This window comes from Prunus avium, chromosome 3, assembly GCF_965620075.1.
Source record: "Prunus avium chromosome 3, drPruAviu1.hap1.1, whole genome shotgun sequence".
Classification (NCBI taxonomy): domain Eukaryota; kingdom Viridiplantae; phylum Streptophyta; class Magnoliopsida; order Rosales; family Rosaceae; genus Prunus; species Prunus avium.
Genome location: NC_142286.1, coordinates 536,479 through 549,060, shown reverse-complemented (window position 1 = coordinate 549,060; position 12,582 = coordinate 536,479). Strand labels below are relative to the sequence as shown.

General features: G+C 36.9%; 2 protein-coding genes across 2 annotated transcripts; one reads left to right on the top strand and one right to left on the bottom strand.

Annotated features, from left to right (window-relative positions):
• Positions 1 to 248: 248 nt before the first annotated feature.
• Positions 249 to 4,315, top strand: LOC110755763 (gibberellin 2-beta-dioxygenase 2-like). The gene is made up of 3 exons (XM_021957036.2): positions 249 to 711; positions 2,333 to 2,699; positions 3,938 to 4,315. Exons 1-3 carry the CDS (start codon positions 329 to 331, stop codon positions 4,241 to 4,243), a joined length of 1,056 nt encoding a protein of 351 aa, XP_021812728.2. The 5' UTR covers positions 249 to 328; the 3' UTR covers positions 4,244 to 4,315.
• Positions 4,316 to 10,644: 6,329 nt separating this feature from the next.
• MYB2 (myb domain protein 2) lies at positions 10,645 to 12,328 on the bottom strand. The gene is made up of 3 exons (XM_021957017.2): positions 11,930 to 12,328; positions 11,559 to 11,688; positions 10,645 to 11,440 (listed from the first exon to the last, which is right to left on the bottom strand). The coding sequence occupies exons 1-3, from the start codon at positions 12,138 to 12,140 to the stop codon at positions 10,900 to 10,902; spliced, it is 882 nt and encodes a 293-aa protein (XP_021812709.1). The 5' UTR covers positions 12,141 to 12,328; the 3' UTR covers positions 10,645 to 10,899.
• Between the last annotated feature and the right edge of the window lie 254 nt (positions 12,329 to 12,582).

The following is a 12,582-nucleotide window of genomic DNA, read 5'->3' as shown; positions in this document are numbered from 1 at the left end:
TTATATATACGTATTTTAGACTCCAAGGTGCCATGCGATATATACAGACTTCCCATGTCTTGTAACTTATGCTGCCTGGTTCGAAATTATAAACAATCACCCACTTCCCCTACCTAGCATAAATAAAAACAATAATAATAATAATTGTCCTCTCGCTCTCTCTCTCTCTCTCTCTCTCTCTCTCTGGTATATATAATAGCACCAGCTCAACCACGATCACACCTCCAAAGTACAAAGTTCAAACTCAAATTCCCTATCTTTGGATCACCTTGTTTTTCTCTTCATAATATTAATTCTTTTAATCTTCCAGCTGAAACAGAAACAAGCAATGGTTGTACCATCTCCTTCACCAATACGAACCAAGAAAACCAAGGCAGTAGGAATTCCCACAATCGATCTATCAAATTACAATAGGTCAAAGCTATCGGAACAAATTGTCGAGGCCTGTGAAGAGTATGGTTTCTTCAAGGTGGTGAACCACGGCGTCCCGAAAGAGGTCATTGGGAGAATGGAAGCACAAGGTGCTGATTTTTTCGCCAAACCCGCCATGGAGAAGCAACGAGCTGGCCCGGCTTGTCCTTTTGGTTATGGCTGCAAAAACATTGGCCGCAATGGTGACATGGGAGAGCTTGAATACCTTCTCCTTCAAACCGATCCTCTCTCTGTTTCTGAGAGATCCAATGCCATCTCCAACGACCCTACAAAATTCAAGTATGTTTTTCTTCATCTTCTAATTAATTAGTATACACACATGCATGTCACATATTTATTTCTGGAAAACAATGATAAAGAAAATGAAGAACAATATATAAATCCTTGAGAGAACTGGGTTTTCGGTTTCTGTTTCTTCGAGCAGGTTCGCGGGGTTCATGGTATTAAGTTTATGGCGTGTTTGAATTAATTTCTGTAATTTGATGAATTATAATTACAATGCCATTATAAATATAGAAACATTATTGGAAAAAGAAATCATGGCACTATTGGCCAACAAAGGAGGGAGGGAATTGATTTTGCAGATGAATAGGTGGAGAAGATTGTTTAGTAATGCTTGGTATCCTAGAGAACGACATATTTCCTTATTGGAAAAAGAAAGGATTAAAAAAACCAGACTTCATAATCTATATTTATTTAATAAGTCTTTTGTTGTCAATTTATTCAATTTATTATTATTATTTTTGTTTCACGGACATAGCTACCTCATAATAGACCTTCAAATTATTAGTTGGATCGGCATTCTTTTCATGGTTTGTTAATGGCAGGGCACCAAATATATAATATAATAGCTTTGACTTTCATACAGAGTTTTTTTTTGGGTCATGCATATACCCGACTCTTTTGGTTGAGAAATTCTGTTTTTCGACCGTAATAATATGCTGACCTAAAATTATAAATTTATCGAAATTATAATACATATACAGTTATTAATATTTAATTTTAAAATCGAAAGAGATAAATCACACTATGTCACGTGTTATTATTACTGTTCTAAAAATCGACAGAGATAAATCACTCTTGAATATAGATGGCAAAGCTTTTTGCAATAATTTGAGGCTAAACATTTTAGGGCCCGACTTGAGTAGTTGGAAAATTTGAACGTCATCTCAATGAGCTTAGATTTCTCATCATCTTATCCTGTTCTCGTTTCTGCAACATTTTGATGAACAGTAGTCGTTCTCCATTGATACATTTGAAGAACTGGGGTCATCTTTTTGTACTGAATGCTAGCCAATCTGTGAATGAAGCATGTGCATGAGATTACAAATTGACATGACTGTTTGGATCGATCTTCTATATATTCTTTTTTCTTGCATGAGCCGAGTATGAGACAGCTTGAATTTATTGGCCTTTTCATTTGAGCAAAACATTTCAACCATGCATACAAAAACAAGAGAGTTTATATGCTTAGGCAGGCTTGCATGGGACTACCCCATGTTCAACTGTGGGACTCCCACTTTTCGCGGTAGCCAGGAGGGCCATACCATTATTTGCATGAAAATTTAAACAATCAATCATATATATATATATATATACATTTTCTATGATAGCTACATAGCTTTGCAAATCATCAAAAGATAAAAAGAAAAGTTAAATTGCACAATCCATCCCTTTTGCTAATGCTAAATTTGGGAACGACATTGAGATGACATTTCGATTTATTTTTCAGTGTATAATGGGCAGAATCAATTCACCAAATGATGTATCAATATATATAACGTTTACATTCAATCAAACACTGTGATGTTATTCGATAAAGAATATAGTATACGAGTTTGCTGTGTATTTTTAATTTTGAAGTAATGAATAATGATCAATTTTGTTTGAATTAATCCAGCTGTGCAGTAAATGATTACACAGAAGCAGTTAAGGAATTGGCATGTGAGATTCTTGATCTGGTGGGTGAGGGACTATGGGTTTCAGACAAATCTGTGTTCAGTAGGTTCATCAGAGACGTCCAGAGTGACTCAATTCTGAGGCTTAATCACTATCCTGCGGTCAAGGACCCATCACCAAAACAACAGCTTCATCCGTATGGTAACAATAATAGGATTGGATTTGGAGAGCATTCTGACCCTCAGATCTTAACCATCCTAAGATCCAACAGCGTGGGGGGCCTTCAGATTTCACTGCATGATGGCTTGTGGGTTCCCGTCCCTCCTGACCCCAATCACTTCTTTGTAATGGTTGGTGATGCCTTACAGGTCAGTAACACCAATTCTTTCTTTTTATTTCCTCAACATATATGTACCAATTTTCCATCATATTTAATTTAACAAAAGTTCAACTGAATTATGACTCGGAAAAGTTTATAATTTTTTTCATGAAAAAAAAAGATTTAATTTTTTTTATTCACTAGTGTATTTTAGATTAATTATGAGTTGAAAAAGTAAAATTTCTTTATCACTAGAAAATGAAAGTCAAACCCCCCTCTATCTCTCTCTTTCACACCACACACACACGTTGGGTATGAGAATCATTTCTTTTTAAAGCAAAAATACAGCAATGGTCCCTCAAATAAGACCCTATTTTAATTTTAGTTCCTCATCTCCAAAAATTATTATGATGGTACTTCAACTATGCCTAGACTTTCAGAACTCGTCCTTTCCGTCAATTCCATCAACTTTTCCGTGAAAAATAGGGCTATATTTGTCTTTTCATGTGCTTAATAAGCACAACCTAGCCCCAACAACTCTCTCTCCTTCTCTCTCCTCCTGCCACCCTTCACAAACCTAACCCCACAAATCCACCGCCGACCCACCCCCAGAGATCCACTCTGACCTCGACCCACTCTCTCCTTCTCTCATTTTCTTCCTCCCTCTGTTCATCAACCCTCTCCTCCTCCCAACCTTTTTCATCGATTGGTCTTCCTCTCAATCAATTGAACAATCTAAACAAAACCCAAAAGGATCATGAGAGAGAGAGAGAGAGAGAGAGTTGTCGTCGGGTTTGGTTAGAATGAAGTGGTGACTGGGTAAAAGTCTTATTTGCCTTTAATTTTGACATAAAAATTAATAAAATTGACAAAAGGACGAGTGGTGCAACGCGATATCTAAATGAAGGATGACCATAACAATTTTTTGAGTTGAGGGACGAAAAGTAAAGTAGGGTCTTATTTGAGAGAATGTTGCTACGGTTTTGCCTCTTTTTAAAATACAAAAGCATCTAACTTAAAATCTGATTTTATATTAATAAAAAAAATAATTTTCTTCAATGATAATGACAATCAAAATGATAGATTAATGTATTTAACAAAGGGCCGAAATTAAAATCTAATTTAACACTAATACAAATGTTGTCTTCAATGATGACGATGTAATTTTTGATATTTTCAAAAGTAAATTCAAAATACGTGTAATCACTCGAAAGTCATACATAAATTTCAAACTTCTGCAGCGTAATATTAAGCATGTATTAATGTTATTTTGTTTATAATCACCAGGCTTTGACGAATGGGAGGTTCGTAAGTGTGAGACATAGGGCATTGGCAAACTCAGTTATGAAGCCAAGGATGTCGATGGTGTACTTTGGGGCACCACCCCTAAATGCATGGATGTCTCCACTTCCCGAGATGGTGTCGCCGGAGAAGCCCAGCCTCTACAAGCCCTTCACATGGGGCGAGTACAAGAAAGCAGCATACACTACACGATTGGGAGATTCACGTCTCGACCTTTTCAAGATTAATAATAATAATCACACCTGCAACGATCAAATTCCATGTCCATGCTTGGACAATCTTGTACAATAATATTATTAGAATATATATATATATAGTTGTAATGTACGTATATATGTATGGCTAGCTAGGTCACAATGGTAGTTGAAATTGAAGGTTGATGGGGAAATTTTTGCTTTTGATATATTTTTAAGCACTTCCCCATTTATTTATTTATTTCTAGTTGCATGTGGATTTGTTTGAATATATATATGTATAGGAAGGTTTGAAATTAAAACTAGTATGGCACCACAATGGTGGTGGCTTCCCCCTTCCGCCATGGCAACCCAGTTTGAACTCTTTCAAAAAAAATCTAGTATTGTATGTGGGAGATTACTTGTACGTTTCTTTGTAGCATTTTTTTGCACGTCTTCTTTGGTCAATTTAGTTGGCTGGATAAATTAATCTGGTCAATTAATTTTACTGGATGAATAATTAAACTCATATATGAGCCAATTTTTTTTTTATTTTTGTTAATGCAGCACGTGTTGGTCCACGGTCATCGGTTTAATATTAGGTACACCTAGGAAAATTACATGATACCAACGTGTGAGCTCATGTTGATCAACTAATTTGTTTCAATATCACAATCATGTTGGCTTGCCTTTTAGGTCCACTAGATGCAGACATTGGGACATATATGTATGCACACAGCTAGCTATATATGATCAAACATGTACAGTTTTCCGGTGCAGTCACGTTACATGTACAGTTTTCCTAGGACGATTATTTTGTCCACAAAAAATATGCATGCATATAAAACTCACTTTTCTTTCTTTACAAAATCACAAAATCTCAACTAAAAAACTATCTTCCCAACTTAGGTATCCCAATTAATCATTAAATATTTTAGGAGCTATCGTTCTTGAACTTTGTATCGACTTGAGCTTTAGTCCTTCAACTTTTAAAATGGCTTCTGTTGATGCTCAAAATGGTTGGGCCAAGATTTAGTCCAACTTAGTGATGAGGTGTGATGGATGATGGGTGAAGGAGAGGACCTTCAGCATGTATGTGAGGACTTGGCCAAGCGATAAATATACGAAAGACAAGATATACGTGGTTCACCCTTAATGAATGGGATACGTCCACAGAGAAGATGTTCTCATTATGATAGTGTTTACATTTGTACAAGTGGGTTAGACCCAAAGATAAGTGGAAGAAGGCCTAGGGCCTAAAGTACAAAGCTAGGAGTCTGGAGCCCAGGGGTCGAGTCCCCAGGTCTGGAGACCTAGGACCCGAAGGCCAGGCTAGTAGGAGAGTCCTGAAGAGAGAGAGAGAGAGAGAGCCCAGCTTAGGATAGGATCGCATTGGGTCCGATAGGATCGGATCCCTTTCTAAGAGGAGAGCAGTCCTCTTTTATAGGTGAAAGGGAGTCTCCACTTCTTGTAGTCTTCCAATGTGGGACTCTTGACATTGCCCTTAGTGGTGACATGTGGCAAGGCTTCTTTGGCGAAGGTGATGACCTCTCAAAGCATGGCACGTGGCTAATCTTGCTTAGCTAGTTGCTCGGTTAGTTACGGTGTCAACAGCTTCCATAGTTCCTCAACTCCATTTTCGTTTTAGACAAAAGTCTTGGAGTTCTTGTTACTTTTTTCTAAAAGGAATATCGTGAACATTTTGTTGTATTAGTTGAAACATTGTCTATTTGTTGTGCTATTGTTAGAAGACCAAATAATTTTGAATTTCGGTATTTTTTTTTAAAAGGACAATTCTTGAACAAGATCCTTAAAATGAATGGTTTGAATCATCTGATTGCATTAATGGTTGCACTCGCGTTTCTCGATCACTTTTAATGAATGGTAAAATGAGATCCCTTTATTAATACTGTACACACACAACTAAGAAAGAGAGTATCTATGAAAAGGTTGTACCGTAAAGAGAGACTATGAGACCCGTAAACTTAGAGCACTCAAGTAACAACAATGATGAGTTGAGGGTAGAAAAGAGGAGTTCTTGATTTGAAGATTTGATATGGGGGGGAAGAAAAACTTGTGAGTGTGATTTTGCGTAGCTATTTTTAGTCTCGCCAACTTTATCAAAAATGAATAAAAGGGAGGGTTGTTGTATCAGCCAGCTGACTGCCAGCTTTGCTTGTGAGATACCCTTTGGAATAATTATTGTAGGTATGAAAGTGTGAAGATGCTCAAAGCAGAGGCCATCTAGCTCTTACTTCTTTAGGTAGGGTTTCCATATTCCACAATTGGATTGTTTGGTGAATATATATCCTAATTATGCGCCTGTTCGAGTAATTATCAAGGTATCTAATTAATCATCATCAGGACCGTGAGCATCAATGAATGAAAGAATATATTCACATAATTTGAGGAAAATCCAAATAGTACTTGACGGATTAGTGGTCATATACCGTAGTTCATTACCATGGTCCCAAAAATGTTCTCTCTCTCTCTCTCTCTCTCTCTCTCTCTCTCTCTCTCTCTCTCTCTCTGTGGGTTGTCCAACGCTTATTGAGTCATGAAAAAGTGGCATGGCTTTAGATGGCCAACTCCGTTTCAAAACTGATCGCATGGCAAGATTTGCATGAAAGATTTTTTACGTTAAAGGCATTTCTTGTGCCAAAAGTAAATGCAACATGAAGTATCTATCTACTACTTGTTGACACCTGCATTTCTTTCTCAAGTAGTCAAAAATGTGGTGGGAAAAACAGGATATATATATATATATATATATATATATATATATATAGGGTGAGGAAGCTCAAGGCTTCAGGTGGCAATTCAGCCCTCAAACCCACATATATTTTTATGGCTTCTCTACTCTTGTTACTAGGAGCGATAATGCAACCCCACCACAATGATCATGTTGTGCTGAATGAGGGAACGGAGGAGTCCAAGCACAGCAATTATCATAATGGGTGGAGTGAGTGCGCCTCTGACTACCACCACCCATGGAGTTTTCTGAGCCACAAAGAGTTTGAAATCAGGTCATGGAGGTTAGCTGAGTATGGTATTTGGCCTTGAGTACGAAACCAGATTCACTACTTTGTTCCTCATAACTCATATCTCCATCGATATAAATTTTACCTCTCTTTATATCATGCAGCTGATACATTCTTGATTCAGAGTACATGACTCTTGGTTAATGTTATTATATCCTCGATGTAACTTGTACAATACTCTTCATTATATATATAGAAATTCTCCTATGCATACGTCCAGATGTCATTATCGTGTGAATGTTATGTATTTTCTACTACCCCTCCTTACTTTCCTCCTTGTTTACAAATTACAATGGTATATTATGCTAGCAGAGTTACATTAATTATTTCAGAGAAAATTAGTGCTAGCCATAAGTTTTATGATATTGGAGATAGCTAGCAACTTATTCATCTTGAAACCCAATTGAAGTTACTAAAAATTAACATGGCCATATCTAGTAGGTGATTTGGAAAGGTGTTAGGAAATTATGCCCTTGATCCCATCTTATACAAAAACATGTGTGAAACAATATAAACGCGATTGAGAAACACAAAAACAAACAAATTATATACAACAACACAAGAATTTGTTAATGAGATTCACTCCATATGTGCTATGTATCCGGGTTGCTATGAGATTTTCACTATTAAAGAAGGAAAGACAATTACAAGCACTAAAGTGTTTCGTCATACTCCCTTGCAATTAGGGTTAGCTCTCTAACATAATACAACTCCCCAAAAGTCATATTCATAGTCTATAAGACTTACGGTTACATGGGTAGGAATTTAAGTCCGAATACGAAGCAAAATTTGAGTAGGAAACAAAACAGGAAAGACGCTCGTATGGTTTCAAATGGTCCGCTGTGATGGGCGATTAGTCGCTCTAATACAACCTTGCAAACATCTCTTTGATCTTTTCTAGTAGTGTGACCAATCGGTTTTTGGACATGCCTCTAACTTGATACCTCCCAAGAAACTCAGCCAAAGCTTCAAGCACTTCACACATAACAAGGCCGCATCTCAAGCAACCAACATCTCCATCATCATGCTAAGAGACCAACTGAAATCGATCACAACTTCAGTTTGTTAATCGCCAACTTAGTCAAAATATCAACATAAGTCAGCGTATGTAATTTTAGTTTGGTTCAATATGCTTGGTCCTTGAATGAAACACATGATTTTATCCGAGTGAATTGCACTCTAACTATATCACTATACAAAACACAACCCTCCTTAATTAATTCCTCCAAGAAGACTTTCAACCAAACCATCTCTTTTGCAGCCTCACTGGTCACCATGCTCGGAAAAAACTATAACACCTTGTAATCTTGAGACCAACTCACAACAATACTACCCACATTACAAACATAAAAAAAAATAATACTCCTCGTATTATCAATGTCTCTTGCCAAGTCTACATCGACAAAACCTTTGAACTCAGACACAATCACCTATAAAACACAGAGACAAAGTACCTCGAAGATACTTGAAAATCCCCTTTACCACCTCCCAATGTTGCTTTCCAGGACTACTATGTACTGACTAACAACTCCGACGGCATGAGCAATGTCTAGTCTAGTACACACACTTGAAACATCCAACCACTGAAGCATAAGGCACACTTACTATATAACCTTTCTTGATCCATCTTAGGAAGATTACATCTCCTAGTTCAGGCTGCTAATTGTGTCAAAGCTATGCTTGATATGTAAAAAGTTCGTCTTAGCAATAACAATTCATTCTTTCTTGTAAATTGAGTTAAGGTAGAACTCAGGATATATCACCCTTTCAAATGTGTCGATTGATGACTCAAAGTACTAATTAATTATTGTTACTAATATGTTTCCTTTTCATCATTTTTCACCTTTATGTTTCGAGTAAATTTTCCGAATGAACCAACATGCACCACTAGAAAAGCTCTACATAAGCCACGGATACGCCCGTGGCCGATCTTAGACTTAGTCATAGACAGCCCGTGGCCAATGGATGTTGGCCACAAATCACAAAACTGTGGTCCAAGTATAGTGTTGCCTTTTTGTTGGGTGTTGGTGTATCGTGAGGTCGTTGTTGATATGAATAATTCATGACCGGCATCAATGATTATTGACCATGGCTGTTGCTCATCTTCGTCCACATTCGAATTTACAGAGAATGACCATGGCTGTTTGAGATATTAAAAGGATGCCTGTCCTTCATCATCCTATTTCCTTTGTATTGCTGTTTTCATTCTGGGCCTTGTCAAAATACTTACTTATTGGTCCATTCTTGGCCTTGGCCTCCCTATGATCGATCAATCCATGCATTGAATTTAAATACTTAATTGGGCTATTTCCTAATGGCTTTTACTTAATTGTAATCATCTCCTTTATTACAATTTTGGATTTTTTATTCTCCCACTAACATTGTTCATTGAATATAAATCGAAGAAGCCCAAATGATCACGTCGGTGTTGAATTTGATGGCAGATGATGTTTTGGTCAAGAACAGTGAATCTAAAAGACTAGCATTTGATAATTAGAATGAAGAAACATGAGTGATGATGATGACTTGTATTATTTTATTCGTTGCCTGCTTAATTAGTCGCCTCATTACATAATTTAAATACATGCAATGTATTAACCACCAATTAATTAATTAATTAATGTGGTAATCTAGAACCGTCTTCATCTCATATAGTTGACCCCCTCTACTTCATCTTTGACATAGACCTGCTTCATCTTCAAGGGTTGCGGCCGTTAGTGCTCCTGCTCCCATCAAAGAAGCCATTGAATTAATCACATCTCTCAAAACTACTGACAAATAATAAGTGCCCCAGTCTTCTTTTATTTTCTCTTCTTTTTTCCCCCTATTCCAACGTCAAAGTGTTGTCACGTTTTACATTCTGTGCCCTTTCTTCACGTTTCAGTAATGACTTGAACAATGATATTTTCAGGAATTTTCTGAAATCTATTATTCTCCTCATAGACGCAACTATATTAAATTACATTGAGTGTGTGTTTTATTCTCCTCATATACAAATTAAGTAACACATCTCTTGATTATTCTATACACATATTTATAATTGACCGAAAAACATAGGTATGTCAGTGCTGAAGACGTGTGTCCCACATATTGGAAAATTAAAGTTTTGCATAATAGTTTATATGATCTTGGACCTTTCCGCTCATTGCCAATTAATTTTGGGTTGGATGCTTACATTCTAATATGGTATCGAAGTATACTATTAACCCGAATAACATAGCATATTGAGAACATTTAAAATTCGAAATTATTGTGATGTGATTTTGATGTACCTAAGTAGTAAGTACCCACACTCAATCCCCCTCTTCCCACTTCCACCGCATGGTCCAAGCCCAGGCCCAATATATATATATATATATTCTCAAAAGTCAACCACCAACCCCATCGATGCACTAGATTAAAATTAAATTAAATTACTGTCATGTTATATGAACTAAATATTATTTCACATAATTATTTATGATTTTGATTCATAATGTGTCTAAAAAAAGCAATTTTTATTTATAAGTAATTACATAAAATGGGCAGCTAGTCAGAGTCTCCCCAAAATCAACCTAAAAATATAAAAATATGGTCTGTATTTGTGCTTAATTAAACGCAACAAAAAGTCTCTTTCTAAAGTTTGTCAAATTTGGAATAATGCAGCTGTTTTCTATTCTAGTATGATATGATAACGTCATGGAATCACCCATGCGTCACGTAAGAAAACTAGTATGATGTGATTAGACCCCGATCAATTCCACTGGTCATCACTAAGCTGTTGTTGCAGGAACCATATATTCTCTTCATTCCACAAATTCTCCACTGATAAGTCCCCACCACTTGATGACCAATAATTGCTTTGCTCAAAACCTAGAAAATCTGAATTTGTACCATTTTGGTTGTCTGAACCATATTGATTCGTAGATGGATAGTTCATGAATTGATCAGTAGTAGTAGGGTCCGGAATTGAACAAACTTGAAGCTGATCCGATGACTCTGATGATGAACTGCCCGATGTTTCGGGCATGAAATTCGAATCAATCCAGTATTGAGATTCGGATGCAGTGGTGAGATCGGTACTCTCATGACTGGATTGACCTGGTAAAGATTGAGGCAATGCCTGGATCCGCTCAATAAGGCGGGGAATCCAGACGTAACGCATGGCGTCTTGGAATTGTTTGCTGTTGACGTCACATTTGAGCTGCTTTGCTTGCTTTTGGACTCTTGTTCTCCAATAGTTCTTTATCTCATTGTCTGTTCTACCAGGCAAGTATTCGGCTATCTTGGACCACCTAAATTTGATTTCCATGAAAAACAAAATTAATACAAAGGATTAAAGTTAATAGAAAGAATCTAATCAAAGATGAAAATATATATTGAAAAACTGAGAGCTAGCTTATAATTATGTACCTGTTTCCCCAGCGAGAATGAAGTTGAAGAATTAAAAGCTGTTCTTGGAGGGTTATGTTTCCTCGTCGAACACTGGGCCGCAAGTAATTTAACCATCTTAATCTGCAGCTTTTACCAGTTCGTTTAAGACCTGCAGGTTATTATTTACAACTTTGTTAAGAACATATGTATTGATCATAAGCCAAGGCATGAGTCGATCAAAGAGAATATCAAGGCATAATAATTGACGTCTAGTTATATATATTTTCAAAGGCTTGAAGGAAGAAAAATGCAAGCTAGCTAGTTAAGTATGGCACCACAATTGATATATCGGACTCGACTCGTTATTAGTCTAGTGATATTCTTCTTCAGAGAACATGTCGAAAGATTACCTGCATGGCCAGCCAGTGAATTCCAGCGCCCTTCGCCGTGGATGTTGATGTAATCGAAGAGAACGGAGTCTTCCTCAACTGTCCATGGTCCTTTTCTTAAGTCGACGTCTTCTTCTTCACTTGGTATTTGATCATGAGTTTCTGCTGATGCTGCTGATGAGCCATAACCTGCTCTCACGTGATCATGAACATGAACATCGGCCATATCCATCTGGTTTGAGTTAATTTGAGGATATAGAAATTGGATTACAAAGAATTCAGATTGGATTGTGTTGAGCGGGTAGGATACAGAAATTAATTGGACTTGTTCGGATTTCCTTCGGGGAGTAGATTTGAATGTGATATGAGGGGTTTATATATAAGATAATCTGAAGAGAGAGAAAGAGAAAGAGGTAAGACAGAAGAGAGAGAGAGAGAGAGAGAGAGAAGGATTTGGACTGACTATATTACTAAAGAAGAAAACAGTGGCATTTCTACCGCGCGTGTGATAGAACGCGGTCAAGACTCAAGACTCAATTACTTAATAAACAATTCATATTTATTATTCTACTGAGAGAGACATCCTCCATTTGCGCAAGCATACAAAAATTCCATCCATTATATTTAGGGTCATGCTAGGGAGACCAACTTGGGAGACCAACTTGGGATACCAA